Here is a 27,867-nt window from a genome sequence, read left to right as displayed (position 1 = left end):
CATTGTCAGAGTTAATGTCTCCCTGAATATCATTAACTTCCAGGGGTTTGTCCCAAAATGTAGGACGCATGGGAAGCATGTATCACGGAGTGGCTGCCCCTCTTCTATACTCATGACCTCTAGAGGCCCAAAATCATAGTGTTTGTGCAGCGTGTCTTCCACTAGCTCATGCTGCTTCGGATCTCCTCTCTTCACTTCCCTGCTTTCTGGGCCTTTCCCACTCCTTTGATTCCCTCTGCATCCGGGCCTCATGAGTCTCAATACGACTTACTCAGTTGAATAAACTTTATTGAGCCTCTTGACCAAGCAATCCTATGATATTGGATTGGAGCATTGTTTAAAGTAGGTAATCAGATACAACACCAGGGATATAGACTGCGTTAGTGAACTTTCTATACTTTTATTGCTGCTCCCAGAAGGCCATCAGAGCAAATTACAAAAAGTTTATGCAATACCAGGATATACTGTATCATCTGTTACCAGGCCTTGCTTTCCATTTTTCATCTCAGTGCTTTAATGTTTCCTTATACACACCCCAACAAATGAAATCTTTACAATCTTTCTATTGAAATTAGTCAGATTTTTGAATGAAGACAGACAATATGCTTGAGAATATAAACAATGATTTAAAATGCACAGTTATGCCATTTGTTTTCTCTACAAAACATAGAAAAAACATGTCAGCTGATTATAATTTGTTTTTCTATATAGAGTGAACAGGATACTAAAGATGAGAGGAAGATCTCACTGGTGGAAAAAATATTGTGTGTGTGTGTGATGGTCTGTTTATTACATTGATTTCTATGTCTTTGTCTGTGTATGATTACCTTTTCCAGTTTATTTGTTTGGATGTAATTTTCAACTTTAATGTTTTCAACTGTGAATTTAAGTCCTTGAATATTGTATTACTTAAGTATTCCTGTTCCTTTATTTCATTTGTTTGAGATTGCTTTAAATTTGTTCCAGGAACTGATATTTGTGCATTTGTTTTTGGATTCCATTTGCCAAGTAAACCAGTAAAATTATAATTAAAAAAAAAAACAGAATTCAGAGTTTAGCTCTGCAGACGTGGATTTTTAAAAAAAAAATCTGAAAGAAATAAGGATGTTGTCAAGGTATTTTTCAGAATTTGCTATTTGTTTATTTTTAACTAGCTCTATATACTGATAGCCACTTTGGAAGCTTATTAATGCATTTATTAATGGCTAGGGCTGGGATTTTCAAAAGAGCCTGAAAGGGGCTGAGTGGGAGCTGGGTGCCTAACTTCCTTAGGCTCATTTGAAAATCCTAGCCTAAATGATCTACTGCATCATTCCACTTTTACACTGACATGTAACTCCGTGGAGTCACACCAGTGTGAAGCTGGAGTAATACAAATGTTATTCTGGCCCATACATTTCACTCTCTGGCATCAATGTGCATACTGAGAATTTAAACAAACATATTTAAATACAAATCAATTAACTTCTTACGGAGGCAGAAGAAAATATCATTCCCTGCAAACCACCAGTTCACTCCTCACTCACCCAACATCTTCTAGTCCTGGTTTTGCCCCTCTTTCTTACCCCCTATCCAAATAACTGGGAGAAAAGATGATCCTTGCACTGTACCCTGTGAGGGCCAGAGATACTATGCTCTGTCTGACCAGCCTGGGAAATGAATTCCAGAGTCAAGGGCCTACTCTTGCTGAGTTAGTCTGGTCACTGGCTCACCTCTTGTTCAGTGCAAAGGACAGTTATCTTGAGTGCTCCCAGAGGATCTCAGTCATGGTAGCAGATCACAAGGACATCTTAAAGCAATTTCCCTAAATACTTCCCCCTCTATTTGTGTATTTGAATTTTGTTGCTTGTTGTTGCTTCGCTAGGAAAGGTGGCTGGCATTTCATTACTTTCTGATTTGAGTGCACAAGCAAAGTGAAAATGCCAAGTTATTAAACCTTTGAAAATGAGACTGTAGAGCAGAACAGGGACATATGAACCAATTGTCTTAGCGAAACAATCTCAACACTGTTAACTTAGTAAGGCCATCCTAGCACATGTGCATAGGAAACTATTGTCTTAGTACAGCTGTTATTAATATCTGAGCTTGAATCATGCAAACAAATCGAGGTTATATTGCTCCCTTGCATACTGTCTCTCGTAAACATTTGTGGTTTCCTACGTCCCTGGACTACTACTAAGTGCTGCCATTTTTAAATTAGATAACTGTGTAACATAGTGTGTGATTTTGGAAAACCCGCTTAGCAGGAAACAGGGTAACACAAGCAGCAAATCAGCTGTATCATAGGTATGGTTTTTGGATCTAAAAACCGTGGCATTAACCCTGTAAACTCACAATGGCAGCCAATTATGTCAATGCAGGGTTCTGCAACAGAATACAGCCTGAATAATAAAAGCGATCCTATTAGATGTAAATACTTTTGGGGTCAATACAGTCTTATGACCAGACTTCTCTCAGATATGCTTATGATGACTTATTGATTTCACCATGATCTGCTTCATGGACACAAACGCAGAATCTTGGTCTCAAGTATTAGGGTTTTTTTTAATACTTTAATAATTTGTATTTGTTTTGGGGGTTTCTTTTAGGAGCAAAATTTATTGGAACCTACCCCATCCCAGACACATACAACCCAGACGACGACAAAATCTATTTCTTTTTCCGAGAAATATCTCAAGATAGCAGCACGTCTGACAAAGCGATCCTTTCCCGAGTTGGAAGAATTTGTAAGGTGAGAAATGTACATTCTTCCCCCACCCCCCTTTTTTTTTAAAGGAAACTTTAATTTGTTTCTTTAAGAAATCTCAGTTTTGTCCAGGAAGGAAATAACCTCACCCATAGTACCTTCTGAATAATGTGCAATAACATGGATTACTAATTATGTCTAAAATGCACTTGCCTTAACTGTAAAATAGGCTTGATACTTAGTAAATCAGCATATATTTTTTAAACATAATATTTTCATAATCGATAATGATGCATCTAAATAGCGATTGATTAATTTTCAGCTACTCTGTGGTGAGAACCTTGGTTTTGCTGTCTCGGTTAAGGCTAAATCCTAAGCACCTGTGCAAAGTTAGAGTACATGAGCCTTTTGTATGGGGTGTGCCCTGGCTTAAGGCGAAAATAGAATCCCCGCTGAGGTGGGGAGCAGCAGTGTATCACCCCCACAAGTCTTACTAACAATGTCTTTTTTGTTCTGTGTTTGCACCATGCCTGGCCTATGATTAGGGCCCCTAGGTGCTACAATAATAGAAATAATAAATAATAGTAACAATGACCCATACAGTACTTTAGCTGATGTGTTCTTTGTACCCAGCTGGCATCTCCTTTCCCCAGCCATTATTGTAATCCATAACACTGTAGAGATAGATGTTGTTACGGCAGATGCCCTGTGCTCCAAATGTAGTATTTTTGTGATCATTTCCATGGATTTGTGAAACTTTGGTAATGATTAGAAAAGCTGGGATTTTTCAAAAAAATATGGACCAGATCATTAGAAATTGTGTTTTTGATTAAGTTTCCATGGAGTGGCCAAAGTCATGTTGGAAACATGAGGAACTCCAATGTCACATTGGAACTGTTTAGTTTCTTTATCATGTTTTGGAATAATCTCAATGTCTGAATGTTATTACGCTTTGAAAACATTATGCTTTGATTATGAGATGGCCCATGTCTCAGCAAAAATCCTGTATGTAGTAATCTCAGAGGTAAATCTGCTGCATTTCTATGGTGCCATTGTACAGCTTTCTTCATTTGCTGGTATTCTGTAGCGTGTTGCCTGATGCATTAGTTAGCACTACTGACAGTGGGCATTAGGTTCCTAAGAAAGACCCTTGAGGAAAAAAGCAATTAACTGCAAGACTTCTTGATTCAAAAAGAGAAATGAATAGGAAAAATGAGCTAGAAAGACATGCATGCACAGGAGAACAAAGAACTGGACATACAGATGTGTGTGGATGCCTACCCAGGATTGTTCTTCTATCCATGAAGAGTCACAGTTGAGACTTCAGTGACCACTGGGTCTACAAATTTTCAGTCCTGGGTCAACAAATGTTTGCAACAAACTGAGCAACCAATTCTCTGTAGCAGTTCGTGTTTAGCCAAACAAGAGAATGGGCAAGCTTTGGTTGGGTTTTTCACAGCAGTATGATTAATGAAACACTGACAAGGCAAACAAATATAATTTACTACTAGATGTGGCTTTTGCTGATTATGAAAGTACTTAATTCATTAGGGGGAAAATGGTTAGGTGGAATCTGCAACGCCAAGGCACAGAGAGATTATATTAAACTAAAATGCATTAATAGTAGACGTCCAGCTTCTACTGAGAAAAAGGACAGATAAGATATCATAATAAAAGCAAATGTACTATAAAGAGACCCTAATGACCAGGCATAATTGAGTCTCAAATGAGATCAAGTTTCTAGGCTAGTGGTGTTGTAGGAAATAATGTCTTGAGCTTTATGTTTTCATTTTGCCAGTCAAATGAACATTATAGGAGAACTTCGAAATAGCTAGGTCCATTTTATTATATACATGTGTAACTCCTAACATTGGGAGCTATGAACACGTGTAGTAATGTGTACATACACCAAAATATAGATGGTTGCTAGACATATGGGACCAGATATTCCAAAATGCTCAGCAGCCACAGTTGGTGTCCAATTCTCAAAACAGCTCAGCCTCCAGCAGCTCCTGTTAAGCACAAAGAGTGGGAGCTAACGGGTGAGGAGCATTTTGAAAATCTGTCTGCTTCATTTAGGGACCTACATGGGAAGTGCTGGGTACAGAAATCTCTTGAAAAATCTGATTTGCACTGTTTGTGCATGTGTCTTGATTATACTTATTGTAGTATAAATGTAGTGCAAATGGGTAAAGCATAAACTCCCGACATCTGTTTCAATTGTGTCTTCTCGGGATGCCTTGACCTGCAGTGCCAAATCTGGTCAGCTTAATTCTCTATGCCTGCAGGCATAGGTGTCCATGTCTATGGTTAAAACCAACAATGAGTAATTTAGTGTGGTTGAAAGTTCTACTTGCCCTGCAGCATTACTTGATAATAAGCTTCAACTAATCTAGACAATTTTCCTTAAATTCAAGCTTGTGTCTTCCTTCCACTATGTCCACAGCAACACAACATACTGATATATGTCAGGAGACCATGAACTATTTAAATGATCTGCTTGGTGTGTGTAATTCCAGTTCCTTCGACTAGTGCTTCACCACTCTGCCTCACTGTTCCCTAAGGCTCTTCTTACACTTTGGTGTTAGAGGTACATGCTGAAATTAGAATAGGCAGTAAAAACACAAAAAGACTTGTGTGTTTAATATAACAGGTTAGTCAGTAGAGTCTACTCTTTAGCTGTATTCATTGGTTGAACAATATAGTCTCACACTGATCCTCTCCCTTAGGGAAGTCTTCTCTGGAGAGCATTCCCCTTTCCCAGCTATTTCTAGACCTAAAAGATTACAATATATCACTTGAAGTTCTTTGCCCAGAGTCAAACAGCTGTCACTTGCCCTGTTGAGAAGACTGTTCCTATATTTACTATCTTAAAGCATGCTTTGCAATAACACTGCCACCAAAGCATTAAAAAGCACTCATTTAGGTTTACGTCACTTGCCTTCTGTATATCACCGGGGGATATAATTATAAACTGGGAGGAAGTGCTTTCAACAGTCACTTACAGACTAAAATGTATAATTTATCATGACAAATGGCATTTCCTATTTTTGGTTTTACCTTTTTTTTTTTTTTTTTGTTATCGTCAGCTTATCTGCAGTACCTGGAATTTGTTCTGCTTAGGGAAAACAGAATGTTCCCACTAATATCAAGTGTAACATGGCTAGTTGTTTGCTTTCATTCAAGGTAGGATTATTTGTGAAAAGCAAAAATCACATTTAAAGATTAATCCTATTTGGATTTTTATGTATATATTTTTTAAAAATATAGAAAATGTATTACATTTTGTAGGAACCTTTTCCCATTGATGTCACAAGACCATATCCTCAGTCAGTCTAAATTATTATAGCTTGTGATCTGTGTCAGTTGGACCACCGAGCCACTAGGGGGCAGTGGGAAACTACTGCCCTACTGGCTGGCCTGGGTCATGCCTCTGTGAATGGAGAATTAGCAGAGGGAGCGGCACCGGCAAGAGTCTCTAGCGCGCCCCTCAGGCAGGGGAGCGCCGGCAAGAGTCTCTAGCGCCCCTCAGGCAGGGGAGCGCTGGCAAGAGTCTCTAGCGCCCCTCAGGCAGGGGAGCGCCGGCAAGAGTCTCTAGCGCCCCTCAGGCAGGGGAGCGCCGGCAAGAGTCTCTAGCGCGCCCCTCAGGCAGGGGAGCACCGGCAAGAGTCTATAGCGCCCCTCAGGCAGAGGAGCGCTGGCAAAAGTCTCTAGCGCCCCTCAGGCAGGGGAGCACCGGCAAGAGTCTCTAGCGCACCCTTCAGGCAGGGGAGCACCGGCAAAAGTCTCTAGCACCCCTCAGGCAGGGGAGCACCGGCAAAAGTCTCTAGCACCCCTCAGGCAGGGGAGCACCAGCAAAAGTCTCTAGCGCCCCTCAGGCAGGGGAGCACCAGCAAAAGTCTCTAGCGCCCCTCAGGCAGGGGAGCGCCGGCAAGAGACTCTAGCGCCCCTCTAGCAGGGGAGCGCTGGCAAGAGTCTACAGCGTTGTCGGGATTCTGCTCCCCAAGGCAGGTTGGCTGGGGTGGGGGAACGCAGGCCCACCCAACTCCACTGCGTTCCAGCCCAGGGCCCTGACAGTGACTGGGAGAGGGTCCCAGCGAGGGTCCTTCCGCAACACGCTGACCAAATAGACTGACCGCACTTTGCAGTTTTGTCCCTGGGCTACTTCCTACCCGGTTGCTCGAGCGAGTCCCTCCGGTCCCTCCAGCTCGTCTGGGTACTCAGCTACTGGCAGCTCCAGCTCCCCTTCCGCGTCAGGCTCCTCCATTTCCTCCGGGTACTCGGCGGTGGGCAGTCCTTGTAGCCCCAGTCCTTCCTCCAGGTCAGGTTTCTCCTGGTCCAGGGCCTTCCCTGGCGTGGCAGCAAGGTCTGGAGGGAACAGCCAGCAGTCTGTGTCTGCCTCCCTCCTTGGTGCTGCCCTGACTGAGCTAAGGGCCCTGCCCTTTGTACTTCATGTTCCACCCCTCCCCTTCCGGGGGCTGGAGTAAGCTTGGCCTGGCCCCACTCACTCAGGCTGAGAGAGCGTCTCTTTACCCTCAGGTTCGGAGGGAAGCCACCCTGGCTCCCTACATAGCTCCATTGACCTCAAGTCAATTTGCACCATTTACGCGAGCTGATGGTAAGGTCCATATATTAGACATTCAGGGTCAGATTTTGAAAACTAGTGCTGTTTCTGTAAACTGTCACCTTTGCACTCAAATGATAAACTTTAGTCCCACACGCACACAAAGCCTTTGCATGTATATCCATTGCAAATTGATGGCAAGCAGATTTTGTTCGTGGAAATGTCATCATTTGTATGCAAACTGCACATATAGAAACACACTGAACCATACAGAAACCTGCCAAAAACACCTTAGAAAAATAAGTCCAAACTTACAACAGTCCACTAGGAAGGTAAGAATTTCTTTTGAGAGAGTTTTTTTATCAGTTTCAGTACATTTTTACAAAATGACATGCCAGCTTCAGTATATTGTAATGTAATGGACATTGTCCAAGATCATTAAGCTCGGTGTTAAAGTGAAAAAGTCATGATGTCATTCCTTGAAATCCATCCTACAGTAAATAAGGAACTAGCTGAAGCAATCTCAGAAACGGTTATCTGAGAACTCCTGGAGGACGAGTGAAATCCCAGAAGACTGGAGAAGGACAAACATAGCACCTGTCTTTAAAAGGGGGGAACAAAGAGGACTCGGGATTAGAGACTGGTGAGCCCAACTTCAGTACCTGAAAAGATACTGGAACAAAGTATTACATAATCAATTTGTAAGCACCGAAGGATAATAGGATCATAAGGAATAGGCAGCATGGATTTGTCGAAAAAAAAGTCATGCCAAACCAACCTAATTTCCTTCTTTGATAGAGTCATTGGCCTAGTGGATAGGGAAAAAGCAGGAGACGTGATATATCTTGATTTTAGTAAAACTTCTGACACCGTCCCACATGACATTCATACCATACACACCATTGTAGTAACCTTTGTACAAAATATGCCTTGTAAGGTATAATTTGAAAATGAATAACTTGCTGGTCAGTTGTATCATGGTGAAATGTATGCAGCAGAATTATATGTAAAGATGTGAATTCCCCCTGTATGATGTTGCTAGCACAGGTTCAAAACCAGACAGTCCTGCCTGTGCAAAAGTTGTTAAACAGGCCTATCTAAACAAAGGAATGTGTGTTTACATCAATTTACATATACGTAATAAACAGGGTCCTCAAGACTGCAGGGGGAGGAGATGGTAGGAAACAGAACAATTTGCATGTTAACAAACACAAGTGGGGGAAGAAAGAGCATGGAGCCTCCTTCACCACTAGACACCCTATTGCCTTCTCTGCTTGGATAGACTTTGCTTTGAAGGGCAACCTTCAGAAGAATCCACTTCAAAGGTTCACTGGACTATAAAAGAAAACTCCAGTTTCTCTCTTTTCACCTAAGAAGACAATGGCACCAACACCTTTGGGCCTCAGGGAGAGCTCCTAACCAAGGAAAGGGTCAGTCTCCATTTTAAACAAAGCCTGGTACCAAAATTTGCTAGATTAAGTTTTAGACTTTTAGATGTGTGTTTTCACTTCTATTTGCTAAGTAATCATTTCTAAGGGTTTGTCTACACTGGCAATTTACAGCGCTGCAACTTTCTCGCTCAGGGGTGTAAAAAACCACCCCCCTGAGCACAGCAAGTTTCAGCGCTGTAAAGCGCCAATGTAGACAATGCACCAGCACTAGGAGCCGTGCCCCCAGACCAGTGCTGGTAGCCATGCCCCTCGTGGAGGTGGGTTTTTTAGAGCGCTTGGAGAGCTCTTTCCCAGCGCTGCACCGCGACCACACAAGGCACGTTAAAGTGCTGCCATGGCAGCGCTTTAGCATTGCCAGTGTAGACTAGCCCTAAGTGTTCTCTCTTATCCTTGATTTCACTTAACATCCGATCTTCTTTTGTTAATAAACTTGCTTTATTTTTAATCTAAACCAATCCAGTGCTGAGCTGTTTAGTAATTCCAGTTAAAGTAACAAACTGTTGAATATTGACTCCTTAACAGGAACAGCAAACCTTAAGATCTGGACTGTCCAGAACACACATTTTTGGGAAAATTCAGGATTGGGAGTGGGGGGGAAAGGGGACTACCCTAAAAGCAGTAAAGTAACCGAGGATGGTGCAAGCCAGAGTGGGACTCTGGGGCTATAGACAGGCTGCTGCCATCAGAGCTGCGGAACCAGGATTGTTTAGCACACAGATTCTCAGAGTGATCTGCATGCTGGTAGACTGGTTGTGAGCAAACCGTGTTGGGAGCTACAACGGCAAAGCATTGTGAGGCACACAAGGTAAGAGGGCAGGCAGAGAAGCAGCTCTTTACTGGCCTGGATTGCATCCCAGAATGTGACAGTGGCATAGTCGAAGCAGGAGTTGCACACAGCGTGCTGATTTAACTGTGGTTTACTCTTTAAGCACAGTGAAATAGTTTTTAGTGATTCTCAAGTGAAAAGACTGGGAACAGTTAAAGAAAGGTTACAGTTTTATTATTTTCTATTAGTTTATTTTGGGCCAGGGAAATAGAACAAAGGAAAGTTTAAAGATGAGCAAGAAGCAGAAAAGGCAGGAGCAACAAAGAGGCAGATGCTGAGCTCCCCGGGAAGCAGTTAAAAGAGCTGTATGCACAGTGAGATCAGTCAGCAGCTGATCAGAAGATGTCGGAGCTGGTGACCATGCTGCACTGATATGCCAGGAGGCAGGATAGAGCACCTGCTCCAAACTGAGTGCCAGAAGGGGTCCCTTTTTCTCCTATACCACATGCAGGCGACCAAGCAGATGGTTCTCCAGACAATCCAGCAGAGGTAACAGTGGTGGCAAGAATTTCAGAGCTATGGAGGCAGGAGTGGAAAAAGCTGCTAGTGAAGGAGAGACGGATGGAGCTAGAGGCCACTTGTCTAAGTGAAGAGGCAGAGCTGGAGCAACAGAAATTTGCTGAAGCAGAGCTGTGTAGCACACAGACTCTCAGAGTATGATCTGCGTGCTGACAGGTTGGTTGTGAGCAGCCCAGGTTAGGACCTACAACAGCAAAGCATTGTAAGGCACTCCGTGTTACAGGGCAAATGGTGACACAGCCTCTCATTGGTCTGGATTTGCACCCCTGGACTGCTACACCCCATGACAGTCGGTTCACAGTTGGTGGAAAGACCGTACTCAAAAGTAGTTATCAATGGTTCACTGTCAAACTGGGAGGGTGTAGCTAGTGGGTTCCATGGGAATCAGTCCTAGGTCTGGTGTTGGTCAATATTTTCATTATTTTCTGTGATCTCACCTAGACATGCTGCTGGACGTGGATGGAGATGTTTTTTATTTCTTTGATCACCGTTCCAGGACCAATTCTAGGAAGCGTGTCCTGCTTCTGAAAACATTTGTGCTGATTTGCCAGCAAAACACCTCTACAACACCCTTTCTCAAAGGTTTTTAGTGGTCAACATCTCATGGGCTTTCAGGCTTACACATTAATGTTTGTACCATTTGACAGCTTTCAGATGTCAACAAGCAGAATTATGTCATTTTAAGGTCTGATGCCTTGGACACAACCAAGGCAGGAAGCAAGCTCTATACAACATTTGTTTCTAACCCTGATGATTATGAAATATCTGACCTTAAGCTATGTCCGCTTTTTTGGACTAGCTTTATTTTATTGGCTCTGGTGAAGGCATGGCGAAAGGAGGTCCCTGTATAATTTTCAGTTCCTCGTGGGTGAGTTTCAGCACTGCAATCACCAATTTGTGTGAATTTTATGTATTGCAACATTAAGTCAAAAATGTAAGTCATGCTAATGTAGAAGAGGAATACATAAAATGTACTGAACCTTAGTAAGAGGGAGAGAGAGAGAGAGAATAATTGTGATAGGGGTTCAGGGTTCAATCCAGGCTAGTGAGGGGTTGTGTTACTTCTTACCCTATAACCCTGAGTGCCTCCCAGTACTTTGCTGCTGTAGCTTCCAAGCTGGGATGCTCACAGTCAGCAACAAGCATGCAGTTCATACCCTGAGTGTGTGTGTATGGCTGCAGCCCGGGTCCAGAAACTCTGACCCCAGTAGCTGCCAGCTATACACCAGTCAGAATGCCTGATCTCTACCAGCCTGGGTTTCTGCTTGTAGGGTGACCCCAACACACTCCAGTCCTGAATTTTCCCCAAACCATGTTCTCTTGGACAGTTATCCTGTTTGTTTGTTTGTTTATTTATTTATTTATTTATTTGCTTACTTACTTACTTACTTCAAGGAACGCTCCAGCCATTGAATAATGGGCTGTCGGCTGCTTGTGGCTCAGGCTGAGTTGTTGCCTCCTGAGGTGGCTGTCACTCGCCCTGTGGTAATGACTCAGGATACTAGTTACCCTAAGGGATGTTGTGAAGGCTTCATCTGCACTTTCATCTTGTGTTTTCATGCTCTAAATCTACATCTCGTGGTTGCGAACACTAAGCTCACCTTGTGGCTAGGTAAGAAATCAGCATATCCCAGCACTGCTTTGCCCACTTCTTCGAGATGCTTCAGAAGAACAGTTCACAGTGTAACTATTTAAGCCACTAAAACCCAGGTCTCTTATTTGACATTGCACTGCATGACTCAACTAGTTGCCGGACTTTCCTGTAGCTTCATGATCAAGTATGTTACATTTTATAATTTGCCAATCTTTTTTGCTGTATCATGTTAATAGGTTTTATGTATTTAGACAATATAGTTCATTTTAATTAAACCGAGAACAGGAGGCTGCTGGGACACATAGATGCTGGCCAAAGCCAGTGAGCAAGGATTTATACAGGAGTGGCCATGTTAAAGACTCCTTGTTAGCTTTTTTTAGTAGATGACCTATGAGAGCTAACTGGGGTAAAGCATAAGCAGGCAGGACTTGAACTTCAATAAGGCTTTTCGTTGAGTACTGAATGGAATTTTTGTCCAGTTCTGCAATCACCTTTTCCTCACTTGAAACTCCCATTGAAGAATAAGCAGACCTATGGCATTGCTGAACCCTTGACGCTAATGAATAACTGGGTATAATTAGATAACCTATGGCTGAGGGCCTGTCTACGCTTAAAAGGCTGCAGCAGCACCAATGTAGTGCTTCAGTAAAGATTCTTCCTATGCCGATGGGAGGACTTCTCTTGTCGGCATAGGTATTCGTTTCCCTGAGAAGTGGTAGCTATGTTGATAGGAGAAGCCCTCCCATTGACATAACACTGTCTACACATGGAGTTAGGTCAGTATAACTGTGTTGCTCAGGGATGTGGAAAATCAATGTACGCTGCTAGTGTAGGCTGGGGCTTTGTAAACCACAATCAGAGAGGAGAGTAGTGGTAAATGGATATTGACAAGTAGAGCGTCACAGGCATCATATTAGTCTAGTCTTGTTTGCACTAATCATCAGAGATCTGGAAGAGGGAATATGGAAAAAAGATACACAAATGAGTTAGAAGTGACATACATCTGGGAGAATTAACTACAAAGGTATCGAGGACAGTATGAGGTGTTTCTGCTGGAGACTGCCTCAGCCTGGTTAGCACCTCACTTCAACACATATCATCCACTTCATATGAGACTGTCCTTTCTCAGAGGAAACAACATTGTGACACATAACAACTAAAGTAGTTTGAAGAGGTTTCGAGATGAAGCCAATTACTTCCTTCCATCAAAACCAAAATAACAATGTCAATGTTTTATGAAGATGGATGGTATGGCTTAAATCTAATGACAGAAAGATGAATTATTATCATTTTTGATTGGCTTTTTATTTTTTTCCCTAGTTGAACAGTTAACAACTATTACCAGGTATCCATTTCTAACATCTCCTGATGCCTTTTGCATGGCTGCTTTCTCATAAGGAATTAGCCTTAACTGCTGACCATATGCCACTCTGTCCCTATTCATAGGGCCAGATTAATGCAGGTGCTTTAGGGGCTGCAGCCCAAAGCCCGAGGCTAAGGGGCTCCCTGGCGTAGCAGGGCTCAGGCAGGCTGCCTGCGTGCCGTGGCCTCACGCCATTCCTGGAAGCGGCCAGCTGCTGGCACATCTCTGTGGCCCCTGGCAGCGGGGCGGAGGGAGGAGGCTCTGCACGTTGCCCCTGCCCCCGGCACCATCCTTGCAGCTCCCATTGGCCAGTTCCTGGCCAATGGAAGCTGTGGAAGTGGCACTTGCGGGTGCCAGCAGCTAGGGTGACCAGATGTCCTGATTTTATAGGGTCAGTCCCAATTTTTGGGGCTTTTTCTTATATAGGCTCCTATTACCCCCCACCCTCTGTCCCGATTTTTCACACTTGATGTCTGGTCACCCTACCAGCAGCGCACTGAGACATGCTGTCCCCCTCCCCCCAGGGGCGTGCAGACACATGCCAGCAGCTGTCTGCTTCTGGGAGTGGTGTGGGGCCACGACATGGAGGCAGCCAGTCTGAACTCTGCTGCGCCGCCAGCTGGGAGCCGCCTGTGCTAAGTGCCTCCCAGCTGGAGCCTTTGTAACCCACACACCTCCAGGGTGTGGTGTTCTGTCCCATCTAGTGGCACGGAGACCACTGAGAGAGAGAGAGTTAAATGTCTGCTCTACAGCCTTAGCTAACAGCCAGTTTGCTTTTAGCTCATGCTGTAGAGGCTCATGTAGTAAGCTCCAGACGCCCCACATTCGATCCCGCCCGCCGCCGACTGGGGTCTGTTGGTGTTACATCTTCACCTCGCACCCCTCTTCCATCCCTACCCCAGGTCAGAATCCTTTCCTGCACTAAACTCCCTCCCAGAGCCCACACCCCTCACCCTCTTCTGCACCCCAACACTCTGCCCCAGCCTGGAGCCTCCTCCTGCACCCAAACTCCTTCCCAGAAAGAAACGAATATAACAGCTGTTCTAAGGTAAGAAGTAGGCTATTTTTGAATTAACTTAACTATATTCTACATGTTTTAAGACTGAAATGTAACCACAGAACGGCTTTATGTTAATTAAAAGGCAAGTTTAGTATAGGGTTAATACCCTAGATGCCATACTTGTGATCATTTTATTTTAAATTAGGAAAAAGACTTGTATACAGGGGCTCCGCAAAATCTAATAGCCCCGGGCCCACAGGAGGGTTAATCCAGTGCAGTCTTTGAGAATGCATCAAATGTTGGCAGAAGCCCTGTTGTGGAAATGCAACCTGAGTACTGAATGTTCCTGGCACCCCCAAAAACACTCTGCATGTTAGAGCTTTGATTCATGATTACTTTCCTCCCAAAGCCTACACACCTGTTGTAATTTCTGTCACTTCACCTGAGCCTATTGATCTCTCTTTTTTTCTGGTATGAATGGTAACCATTCCAGCGGGTTCCTTACTGTACGTTAGACTTTCCAGTTTGGGACACATCCAAAAATAATTCAGTAGAAACTCTGGGTGTGATGTGAAAATATTTTATAAAACGAGAGTCGAGTTTTCCATGGTGACCCTAATAGTTCTGCACAGTTGTTGTGAGTAAATTACAGCTCTTAAAGAAGTAACAGCCAATCTGTGCAAGGGGGAGGGATAGCTCAGTAGTGTGAGCATTGGCCTGCTAAACCCAGGGTTGTGAGTTCAATCCTTGAGGGGGCCACTTAGGGATCTGGGGCAAAAATTGGTCCTGCTAGTAAAGGCAGGGGGCTGGACTCAATGACCTTTCAAAGTCCCTTCTAGTTCTAGGCAATTGGTATATCTCCAATTATTACCTTTAGGTACAGGAACTCAAAGCTAAAATAGTGTTGTCTCCCACACATAGTTCAGTCAGAGGCCATTTCCATAGGTGATGTGGCCTGCTCAAACTGAGTTCCTTTCACTTTCCCTGCTTCTGTAGTTTTCTCTCCAGATAAAAAACAAGGAGTCCTTGTGGCACCTTAGAGACTAACAAATTTATTTGACCATAAGCTTTCGTGGGCTACAGCCCCACTTCATCGGATGCAAGTGTTAAGTGTTACTAATTTCTCCCTACTGTTACTCACACCTTCTTGTCAACTGTCTGTAATGGGCCACTCTCTTACCTCTTCAAAAGTTATTTCTCCTCCCTTGGTATCCTGCTGGTAATTGATTTATCTCATTAGACTGACTTAACACTTGGTAAAGCACCCCACATAAGGATAGGTTTCCTATACTGTGTTCCAGTTGACTAATAAACCCAACTGTTTTGAAAACATTGCTTGTGTCACTGTAAATGCTTGGTGAGGTGCATTAATCCCTGAAGAATGGACAAGTCTCTACCAGCGGGTCTCTCTCCGTTGGACTCACTGAACAGAGCTCATGGTGTAAAGCAGGAGTGCTGAAGCCCCACAGGTGCAGTCCCAGGAGATGGTGGCCTGACCTGAAGAAAGAGTGAGACCCCTTAGGGTCTGACATATTGATGGGGTTCCACCAAGAGACTGTTCAGAAGCTGGGAGAGTAGCACCAATTCTGTGGGTCCAAGACAGGGAATATAGTGAATTCTTTGCCCCATAATATTGAATAAAAGTGTTCTTTAATAGTAGTAGTATGACAGTGTGTTGCAGTCCCAGCCAACATTGGGGCCCATTGTGCTAACCCCTGTACAAACACATAGTGAGAAACAAACACTACTCCAAGACAGAATTATCCCCATGGGAGACTGAGGCAGAGAGAGAGAGAGAGAAAGTGACTTGCCCAAAGTCATATAGGAAGCTGTGAACTGACCCAGGACTCACAAAGCCTAACCCTAACTCGCAAAGCCTAACCCTAACCACATGACCACCCTTCCTTTTATTTATACTTGTGCATATTTTTATTCTCTTTCTTTCTCTCTCCCTCTCCCACCCTTCCTGTGTTGCTTATCTTCTTACGGCCTGATGTAGAGCCCACTGAAATCATGGGAGTCTTCCCATGGACTTCAATATGCTTTGACTCAGACCCTACAGATAAAAAGCTCTTGGAGGAAGGGACTGCATCTTTCCTGTATGTGGCCAATACCTGGCACAGCTGGACAATGCCAGAATAAAAATATTAGGCAGTAATAGTTAGAGAGTCACAAAGGAATTATGTGTTTGGAGGCATAAATTCATTGACCTTAGAATGTTGGCAGTTTCTCAATAGAATGTTATTGGTCTGCTGGAAACTTTTCCATAGTGCTGCTCTCTGTTGCTTAGGATTTTATTTGTTTTTGGTGGATCTATCACTTAGCTAGAGCTCCAGGGTCTTTCGCGGTTCCAGCTCTTTTCATTTTGTTTGCTGGTATTTCCTTTTGTTCCTGCTAGGAATTCACTTTGGATGGTCCTTTTGCATCTTGCCACAGGCACTAATTAATAGCCGCCTCCTTTGAATTCCACTCATTGTCTGATTTGATTTATGCAGCTGTTCAGGATAATTACTATCTTTAAAGTTTTATGTATTACATTTTCTGATGTCTTCAGTGTTTACTGGTTTAAAAAATGCATTTTCTGTTCTTACATTCAGTGTTATTTACAACCCAAATGAGAGATTAAGAATCAGTTAGGTTCAGATGTTCTTTTGCTGTACTGCCATCTGTTTTCCTGTCTAGTGGATTCCAAGGCACACAATTGTGAATTTTGATTCAGCTACATTAATGTCATCTACATATTTCCATAAAGTGATTGAAGAAAATGTATCATTTAATTTTATTTTTAATCCATACGCTCCAAGATCAATAGTGGTGTGATAGATTTTACTTGCAAAAAAAGGTTAATGCTCAGTTAACTTACCTATAACCACATGGTTTAGGAAACATATATTTTGTTCTGGTACTTGAAAATTGCGGATCAGAAAGACTCCTCTTTATTTTTAATCAGAAAGAGACATATTAATTTTGTAGATAGAAAGCAAGGGCTTCAAATGTATCTACATTTACATTTTGATGTTGACATGAATGAGAAAGATCAGTTGCAGTTTCTAATATGAACCGAGTGCCAAAAGTTCTTAATTGTGTAAATTATGATTACAATTTTGGAGCCTGAGCCATCTCCTGTTTAAAGTCAGTGAGAGACTTTCTGTTCACATTAATGAGAGCTGAATGAGACCTTCAGTTTGTTGAGATATGATTTGCACAGCAGTAGAGCTATTCACATAAAATCTGCAGGATTCAGCCTTAATCTCAAATACAAATTTTATATTCTGGCTTTTGAAGAGCGTGCCTTCTTGATTTGACAAGGCTATTATATTTCTTAGTAGAGCTGTATTAATTTCAGTGTTGCCTCAAATATTTGAATAGTCACTAGAGATGGGTAGAAATTGGAATTTCCATTCCATAGAAAGTTCAGATGTTTCAAAATTTGGTTTTGTTCTAAATCATAACAAAAAGCTGAAATTTCCCATGGAAGAAACATTTTTAAAAAATCAATTTACCATTGAAACATTTAATTTAGATAATGTTGAAACATTTATTATAGATAGAGTAAAAAAATCACTTTGATAATATCAAAACTGTATAATTATAATGCATATTAAAATTTATATTTTAAAAGTCAAAATGAAATTAATCGAAACGGGAGTCAAAATGAAGCATTTCAACATTATCTAAACAAAAAGTGAAGGTCGAAAGAGTTAGCTTTGACTTTGTTCTGTTGAAAATTCTGTTGAAATTCACACGTTCCAGCAAATCATCTTGATTTCAATGCAACTGCATTTTAATGGCAGAAAATCGCTCCATCATTTTTTTTTTTACCATTTCTAATAGTTACAATATCTCTTTAATGTACTGTACCAAGTCGAAGCAAGTCAAATTGAGAATGGAAATAAGGCATATATTTTTAATGGTAATTAACCATTCAAACAATTTACCAAAGGTTGTGGAGGATTCTCCATCACTGGCCATTTTAAAATTCAGATTGGATGTTTTTTTCTAAAGGATATGCTCTATTTTGGGGAAGTTCTATGGCCTAGTGTGGAATGCAGGAAGTCAGCCTGGATGATCACAGTGGTCCTTTCTGGCCTTAGAATATATTAATTTAACATTTTATAATCTTAATGAATAGGTTTCCCTTGTCACTAGTTAATTTGTGTGTGCTGTCTTTTTTTAGTCTTACTATAACAGACTTGCGACTCCAGGTAAATTATCTGCTTTCCAGCTGGCAGTGTATCTAAAGCTGCCTCTCACTCCCAAATACATGAGTAGCAGAGTTTACAGGCACTTCTTTATATTACAGAAGAAGGCATTTCAGGCGGAAGCATTGGTATCTGTTACAACTTGTGAGATTACAAAGCAGTAAGTGCTAATTAAATCTTTATTTATATAGAGAAAAATATGCAGCTTTAAGTGCCTTCTTCTGTAATGCAACAAAGTGTATTGTAAACACTACTAAGCCAGTGTTCTCAGGATCTATAGACAGTGATACTTAGAGATAAGATTTCAGATACCTTTGGGCTGCTCATGTGGCGTGACTAGTCTGGCCATAATTTTAGATTGAAAAACTAAAGTATTCTTCCTGCCCCTCCTCCTCTCAACACATACACTTAAATTCATCCTGTGCCATCCTCTCCTGCCATTGTCTCATCTCGTTGTAGTAGGCCTTATGGCTGAGGGGTGAAAACATTCTCTAAAGTTGTATCTCTTCTTCTGCATCCCGCTCTACTGATTTCTCTTGGTGAAAGCCCCTTTATTTTGCCCCCCTCAAGCAGAGGCAAGGTGTGAGGAGGTTATCACGGGGGCTCACGTGCCACCTCCCACCCCCCATTTGTGCAAGCACAGAGCAGGGTTTGCTCAACCTTCTCAGGAGGGGGGCTCTGTCCTTCCCACACTGCACCCCCCCACCCCCCACCCCCAATTTAGAGTGGGACGGAGCAGCCTTTCCCCTGTGCTCTGGGTGCTGCCTCAGCAACTGGACACTGCCTCCTGGGTTCTAGTGCCCGCCTGTACCCTGTACAGCAGTGAGTGCCCATGAGGGGCATGGCAAGAGAGTGTGGTGGGGCAAGGGGGAGAGGCGGGTATGGAGTGGGCGGGTGGGAAGACACAGTGGCATTGGGCAAGGTGAAGGGAAGGGGTTGGAGGATGGGGCAGGGGGCAGTGGGGAGAGGAAGGGGATGGGATGAGGCAGGGGACAGTGGGGAGAGGAAGGCAGAGGGGAGAGGGAATGAAGGGGATACCGAATGGGCAGGGGGAAGCAGGAACCCAGCATGTGGCGTCCCCTTGGCAGCAGCAGTAGCCCCAGCAGGGAGGCAGTTTCAGCAGCACCAAAGCAGCGACATCACTACAACCACCGGTGCCAGAGTGGCCGCCAGCAGCAGCTGGGACTTCCCCATTAAGCCAGCCCATCTCCCCCAGTACTGGCAGACCAGGTACCACTCCAGGCCAGGGGAGAGATCCAGTGAGCCAAGTGAGCTGACTTCACCATGCACGTGTGTGTGCATGAATGTGCTTTGCTTCCCCTCCCCCCTCCCCCACAAAAAAAATAATATTGCAGTCAAACTACACCTATGATGGAGCTATGCTGGTTTACACCAGATGAGGAAATGACTGAGGATCTCCCCATTTCAAGTTATTTCTTGTTATTCTCCTACCTGCATAGTCTCCTCCTCTCCCAGGATTTCCCCCCCACACACACACACTTTGAATTTCCCTTTCTGAATTTACTCTCTCCTTTCCTTCTTCCCTTCCCTTCTCTTTTACCCTCTTTCCAATCTCTGCTCACCTAGCCTCTGAAGGTTTTGTTATATTAATTTAGTGATCTGCTACCCACTGAGGTCGCATTTGAGCACCTGACAGCAGGGCTGGCCTTGCCATGAGGCAAACTGAGGCAGCCGCCTCAGGTGCCAGACTGTGGGGGGGGGGACCACTAGGACCCAGAGTGTAGAAAATTGTGTCTGCTGCTCGTGCATGTGTATTCTCTCTGCTCTAGATGCACAGAGATGGTGGAGTGCTGTGCTGGAGGAAGGAGGGCACAAGAGACATAACAGGCAGACAGGAGAAAAGGTGAGAGGGAATAACAGACAGTTGCAGGAGCTGCAGGGGGAGAGAGGAGGAGAAGGAGCCTCTTATGTACCTCTCTAACACCTCCAGGAGCCTGGACTGATTAACACAAGCTTCTCATGGAGCTTCCAGTTTCCTGCTACTTCCCTGTACCCACTTGAGGAGAACAGGCAGTCAACTGAAGTAGTAGGAGCCAGTTAGGTTTTTAAGACACTGATATCTTCCCTCACTCAGGCACTGCTACCAGCCTGCTTTGTCCCCTTCAATTGAGTGTTGAGAGCCACTATAGCTGGCACAGAACAGCAGTCATGAGTGAAAGAAGAAAACGCCCCTCTGGGGCAGCATTCAGAAAAAGAAAAAGTAAAGGAAGCTTTTCTATCTAAGCAGGAAGGAGCTCTCCTGAGATACATAGACACAAATGTTCACAGTGAGCCTGGCCCCAGTGAGTATGTGAGTGGTGAGGAGATGCCTGATCTTGCAGTTAGTCAGAGTGCAGGTGACCTGGCAGCTACTGCAGCATCCACATCTCCATCTCAAATGGATGTAACCATGCACATTGCTGAAGAAAAGTGTAGATCAGAGAAGAGTGTGGTGGAGGTGCAAGAAACAGCTGCTGCTGAGTTTAGTTCCTTACATCTAGATGATCCAGGACTGTGGACCCACTTGAGCAGTAGCCTGAGGGACTTCCTTGTACTGCATGGGCCACAGCAAGTGAAAAACTTCATGTTCCCCAAAGACAATGAAAATAGAAGTTTCCATCCAACACATTCCTGGTGTGAAATCCCCAATGGTGACAAAGTGGAGAGGCCATGGCTTATGTACTCAAAAACCCAGAATGCTACATAGTGTTTTTGTTGCAAACTCTTCCAGTCTAATGTTCCAGCCACATTGGGTTCTACAGGAACAAAGGACTGTAGAAATCTGGCTAGAAATCTGGCATGCCATGAGAAGGCAGCAAATCACCAGAGAGCATTCCATAGGTGGAAAGAGTTTGAGATGGGACTAAGGTTAAAAGCCGCCATAGATGATCAGCATCAAGAGAAGATTGCATTAGAGTCTCTTTACTGGCAAAATGTTCTGAAAAGGCTCATTGCCATTGTGAGAATGCTTGCTACCCAAAGCCTAGCACTGTGTGGCACTTCAGATCAGCTGTATGTGCCAAACAATGGAAACTTCCTTAAAATTGTGAAACTGATGGCTGAGTTTGATGCTGTACTCCAGAAGCATCTAGAAGAGTCACCACCCAAGAAATGTACACACACCACTACCGTGGAAAAACAATTCAAAATGAGATCATACAGTTACTGGCAGCAAAAGTCAAACAGAAGATTGTGGCAGATCTGAAGTCAGCAAGATATTACTCTGTTATTCTGGACTGCACACCTGACATCAGCCATACTGAACAAATGACTTTAATGGTGTGTTTTGTAACAACAACAGAGCCTAGTGAAACTGTCCCTGCAATGGTGACTGTCAGAGAGCATTCTCTAGTATTTATTGACATTGATAATACAACAGGAGCTGGTATGACAAATGTGCTTCTTGAAAAGCTGGAAGATATGGGAATTGCGATAGCTGACATGAGAGGTCAGGGCTACAATAATGGTGCCAACACGAGAGGAAAGAACAGAGAAGTGCAGACACGGATCCAAGAGTTAAATCCTGGAGCTTTTTTTGTCCCATGCAGTTCTCATTCATTGAACTTGGTGGCCAGTGATGCAGCATCAGCTTCTAGTGATGCTGCTGAATTTTTTAATGTAATTCAAAGCATCTATGTATTTTTGTCTGCATCAGCTCATCGATGGCAAATTTTGAAGCAACATCTGGGAACATCCTCTCTGACACTGAAACCACTGAGTGCCACATGATGGGAAAGTTGAGTGGAGGCAATAAAGCTTATCAAATACCAAATTGGGAAGATAGATGATGCCATAGTTGCCATTATGGAGGATAATGCTATGACAGGAACTGTTCGTGGGAGAACAGTGGCAGAGGGAAATGGAATCACCAGAAACATACATAACTTCAAATTTCTGTGTGGCTTAGTGTTGTGGCATGACATACTGTTTGAAATAAATGTTGTAAGCAAGAAACTCTAAGGTGTTGATCTTGATATATCTGGAGCAATGGAACAACTGGACAAAGCAAAGTCATACCTACAGTCTTACTGGTCAGATGAGGGATTTCAAAACGTTCTGAAGAGTGCACAGAAGTTCGCAGAGGAACTTCACACTGAAGCTATTTTCCCACCCATTCAAGAATACAAGAGTCACTGAAGAAGAAGAAATTTTCATTACGAGGCACAGGATAATCCCATAAGAGACCCCAAACAACAATTCAAAGTTGAATTCTTTAACCAGGTGCTTAGATTGTGCAATACAGTCAGTTGAAAAACATTTTGTGCAGCTCAAGGAACACAAAACTATATTTGGGATATAGTATGAATTCCAAAACTCCTCGCTATACCTGAAGAAGACCTACACCAGCAATGCAGGGCACTAGAGACAGTGTTGACACATGATGACATGCGTGATATTGATGCAAGTGATTTAGGTGATGAACTGAAAGCCCTTTCAAGATACATTTCAGCAGGATCAACTCCAAAGGCTGTTCTGGAATATATGTGCACAAATAAGATGACCACCCTCTTTCCAAATGCTTTTGTTGCTCTGCGCATACTTCTAACACTTCCTGTAATAGTTGCCAGTGGAGAACGCAGCTTCTCCAAGCTGAAGTTAATAAAAACACATCTACACTCCACAATGACACAGGAGAGGCTGGTCAGCCTTGCAACCATCTCAATAGAGCATGAGCTGGCCCAGACTGTGGACCTTTAGGAAGTAGTTCAAATCTTTGCAACCAAGAAGGCACAGAAAGCACCACTTTGATTATTCAAACAGATAAAAATGCCAGTGTTTACTATGAAGACAAGAAAAGTTACATTTGCTGTTAAGACGTTTGAAAGTTAAGTGTTACTTAAAATTTTTGAACAAGGCATTTTAAGATGTTAGTTCTCCTTTATTGGGGTAGATAGCAGAGCAGTACCATGAGAGGAGTAGAACAGGAAGAAGATAGAATTGAGACCTTTCAAAGTTTTGGCCTAAGCGAGGGGGTATTGGGGCATCATTTGAGCTCCCTGCCTCAGGTGCCAAAATGTTGTGGGCCGACCTTGCCTGACAATGATTAAGTGCAGTGAAATATTAAATCAAACCATCCACGAAAGACAAACAGAATAAAATAGCCCCCCTTCCATGTGTCACTGAAGCTTCAAGAAGATGTTTGGCCAAATGTGCTATAGACAGGACTCTATAGGCCTAAAAGATGCCATGATGGACTGGGGATCCTACACCAAAAGCTCCCTACCTTCAGTCCCCACTCAGGAGAATCTAGGGACTGACTGTCAGCAAAAATGTCCCAAATGTTGTAGTGATTGAATAGGAAAAGAGGTATGTTCTAAGGTAACGCATTCCCAGATTAGGCCCAGGTCAGAACCAATGCAATGAATTGAAATGGGAAACTTATGTGGTTCACAGGGCACTATTGTGCTCATGCCAGTGCACTCCCATCAGCAGATAGATAAGCATGTTCTGTTGTAGCTGAAATTTCCAAGCAAATTGCAAGGGCTGAAGTAGTTAGAAGTGTGGTGGTGAAGTCTGCATCCCGGAGCAAAGGCTTTGCTTACACAGCTAAGCCCAGATATCGAAAGCAGTAGTAGCTACTGTGTTACCTGAGAATCCAAGAGCAGGGAGGTGTCCAAAATTACTCCTAGATGGTGACTACTTCTTGGCATAGGCTGGGCTCATCCCACCAGTAAATAGAGCAGTTACAACATTTGTCAATTCCTGCCCCCTTTCAATTGACACCCCCATATTTACTTTTTCTTTTTCAGCTCAATCTCCTCTAGAAAGCTATCAGAGCAGGCTTTAGAAAAGCAAAGAAACTGCATCATTCAGGTGTGATGGAAGAGAGATGTAGAGCTGAGTGTTCGCTAGAGATACCAATGTTTTAAAAAAACAACCATTCCCCCATGTTTCCCCTGTGCCTTACTCTTTGTGTGTCACTGTCTCTTTCACCCAGAGGTGCCTGGAAGGATAGAAGCTGCTGCTGAAGGACAGAGGATGTTATGAGCGGAATGGATTTTCCATTTGTAATTTCTGTAGTAGAAATTTTCACTCTGTGGTTCCTTTATAGAGCACTTGATTGGTAGTCCAGGTAGAGCTGGCAGGTCACAAGATGCTGACTTTCCTCCTTGTTTCAATATGTGAAATAAAAAATTATTGGCAATGTGTAACATAGGTTCAGCTGCTTGCTGAGGCACCGATCAAAGTACTTAAGCATATGCTTAACTTTAGGAACTGAATGGGACTGCTAATGTGTTTAACATTAAGTTGGTGTTTAAGAGCTTTGCCTGATCGGACTTGAGGATTATGAACGACGTTTACAGAATTTCCGGTCTGTAGTTGCAGCGGAATGTCTCTAGATTCTTCTCTCATCCTTTCAGACATCCCCCTGCTTCCCCAATATCACTCCAAATCCCAGAAAGACATTTAGAAACTACTTGTAGTCTTTTGAAAATGTGCAGCATCAACTAGTGAGCTAATAAGGGTACTCTGGTGGAAAAGATAGATGTAATTTAGGTGAACAGAATGGCCAGATGCATGAAAAGCTCAGAGCTATTTACTGTTTAGGTATGTTTGGTTGCTTGTGCCAGAATGCTCAGCTGTTGCACCTCCAAACAGAACACACATGTACAGAGCATACTTTACTAGTCACGTAAGGCTGCTAATTTTGACACCTGTATAATAAATCTGTTGGCTAGATGCAAACCTGCGGGCTGTGAAGGACTTTAGAAAAATAAGCAGAGAGGTGACAGTTCTTGTAAGAACTTTGATTCAAAAGGCAATAATTACAAAAAAATTTAGAAACTGAGCTAAAAATATTTAAAAGGAACAAATACGGAAAAAAGAGAAGTCAACAGTTAGTCGGCTGAGAATGCATTACTGGAGAAAAGCAACTCCTTGTAAAGTGAACTTTGACATTTAAGACCATGCTCCTGGATGTCTGTAATAGTTATCATCCAGTCACTAAGTGTTTACAGTCGACTCCTTACAAATTTAAAACTTCATTCCAGAATCAACTTCTTTTTTTCATTTTTTGACAACTCATGAGTACATTGTGTTAAGCATATTAATATTTCAGAAACAGTTTTGGTCATGATATCCCATTTGTTTTATACTTGATACATTAGACAATTCCTAACCTTTGAGCATTGTTTGTTAGTGCTATAAGGGTAGCTCAGGGGAAATTATCTAGAATGGAATTTAGGGGACTACTTCACCAAGAACTTAGGATATAGTAATTTGATCAAATTTTGCCCTCCCACAAACCTCCCTGTGAACTGTGTACACATAACAAATAGAGTATGTATGTTTGTAGAACCATTGGTAGGTACAGCAATTTGTCTTTGGGACCTCTGCCCAAATGATCTGCACCATTATTCTGGATGTAAAAAAATGCCTAGAGAACCATTGATTCCAGAATGACTGTCTCTTGACAAGAAGAGACTACATGGCTGGGAGGGGTGTGGCTTTGGGCATTTCAGCTGTGGAGTTGTTCAAAGAAACTTCGCAAACAGATTTTTGTATAATGGGGGAAAATGTATTCTTTTACTTTCTTTGTACTGAAAAATGGCTAGTTTGACCAAATAAACTGTAAAAAGGGGGGTATAGTAATCTCTTTTTTTTTTTTTAGTTTATTTGTTCAAAGTAGGCTTTTTTCAGCACAAGGAGTAAAAGAATACAATCACAATTGGGATAATACCAAACCATTCAAATTTCAGCCCCAAAGTTGAAAGTCCCAAGACTATGAGTAACTAAAAATGAGGTCACAAAGAAAACCACTCTGCAACCTTAAATACAGCAGGTCTTCCTGCACCTGCAATCTTAAGCATTTCTTGTGAGATGTATGTTTGTGTTAAACATTTCCCATTAATCCCTTTTCTACTTTAAATATAGAAAGGGTGGACTAGAAATACGCCCTGTAAAACACTGCTCAGAAGGGGATCAGCAGATATTTTAGATGCTTATGTAAAATTGTCTTATTTTGTCATTAAGCAAAACTTTATTTTTTAAATTAGAATGATATGGGAGGTCAACGGAGCCTAATAAACAAGTGGACAACTTTCCTGAAAGCAAGACTAGTGTGCTCGATACCTGGCCCTGAGGGGGCAGACACATACTTTGATGAGCTACGTAAGTTGAACTGAGCTTTACTATTTTGTTCTGTAATCTGTTCTGTGTTTTGGATTTTCAGAAACTCAGGACAGTGTTTTGATCTCACTCCCACCAGTTTTATACTGTGGGCAACTCCACTGACTTTACTCCTGGCATACAGCTGGTGTAAATGTGATCAGAATTATGGCCTGTTATTTTTGCTTGGCTTTTCCCATTTGGGGAGAAGTTCAGCTGATTCCAAGTGGAATACAGCAGATGGCAGAAATCAAAACTTCAGCACAATTCACAGGACAGAAAATTCAAAATCAAACAAATGTACGGATTAATGTAATGTTTACAAAGCTCCAAATGATAGGGTGGTAAATATGAAAATGTTTATAGGCTGTCTAATAAAAAGAAACTTTTCCCATTACAGAAGATATATTCTTACTTTCCACAAGAGATGAGAGAAACCCTCTAGTATATGGAGTCTTCACTACTACAAGGTATGTGTAGGGTCACATTTGCCCCTGGAATCCAATCCTGAAGGCCTCACTCAGGCAAAAACCTCTTAAAGTCAAAGGGAGCTTGCCGGAATAAGACCTGCAGGACTGACCTCTATTCCCCTAGGCCAATATTTTCCAAAATGTGTGCCTAAAGTTATGCTTCATAGTCCTTATGTAGGCATCTAAATACGTGCCTGGTTTAAAAAAGAGTCAACTGAGAAACAGGTGAATTTTTCACAAAAATCTTCAAGATGTTGAATTTCAAAATAAAAAATAAAAAGATTAGCTTTACAGAGTACCCAACAGCTCCTATTGAAATAAAGTCATTCTCCTCTGCTGCCAGACCCTGATTATCTTGTGAGGTCAAACAATATCACATGTCAAGGTGATACAGTTGTAGGTCACTTTTTGCAATAAAGCACTTTAGAGTAACGCATCAGCATAATAGGTGGGGATGATAATAAGATAATACCCCTTCACCTCACAGGAGGGGAGTGGGGTTGGAAGATTAATTAATGTTGGCGTAGTACTCAAATATTATAGTGATGTACATCATAGAACATCCAATGAGGAAATTAATAATTCTGTTTTCAGAGCATGGTTTGAATAGTGTGCAGTAAATGGGGTCACACATTGAACAATAAGGTTACAACCAGATATTGAATAACTGCTGATTAAGTAAGCACCCTGCATCCTGTGAACTGAATGAGGCAGAAGTCCTGTGGATAAAATAGTGTGTGATCAGAGCTAGCATCATAATGTATACACACAAGGGGGCGAGTTAAGTTTGCACTGGCAATTTTACCTCTGGCATCTTAACTTTTGAGTATTTGACTCTCCATCTTAATAATGTTCAATGTAGTTTTTGTGTGTAATGTAATCTACCTGCTGCAGATGGAATGGAACGTAGTCATTCTAGATATAATTTCTGTATCAGTTTGTAGTAGTCTTTATTATTGATTTGTATTACAGTAGCACATACATGCCCTGACCAAGATTAGGGTGCCTTTGGGCTAGATGCAGAGCATTCGCATAGTAAGCGAGTCCTCGTCCTGAAGAGTTGATAATCTAAATAGACCAACC

The 27,867-nt window shown here is 42.5% G+C and overlaps 1 protein-coding gene across 6 annotated transcripts in view; it reads left to right on the top strand.

Annotated features, from left to right (window-relative positions):
- LOC120394905 (semaphorin-3D) overlaps positions 1-27,867 on the top strand; it is a 191,512-nt gene that overhangs the window by 119,172 nt on the left and 44,473 nt on the right. For all 6 annotated transcript variants that reach the window (XM_039519125.1, XM_039519126.1, XM_039519137.1 and 3 more), the window contains 3 exons: positions 2,589-2,731; positions 26,203-26,317; positions 26,715-26,784. In XM_039519125.1, the coding sequence (XP_039375059.1) occupies positions 2,589-2,731; positions 26,203-26,317; positions 26,715-26,784 (328 nt within the window). The remainder of the gene's footprint in view (positions 1-2,588; positions 2,732-26,202; positions 26,318-26,714; positions 26,785-27,867) is intronic.

Source organism: Mauremys reevesii, linkage group 1, assembly GCF_016161935.1.
Source record: "Mauremys reevesii isolate NIE-2019 linkage group 1, ASM1616193v1, whole genome shotgun sequence".
Classification (NCBI taxonomy): Eukaryota; Metazoa; Chordata; order Testudines; family Geoemydidae; genus Mauremys; species Mauremys reevesii.
This window is presented reverse-complemented; position numbering and strand designations above follow the sequence as displayed.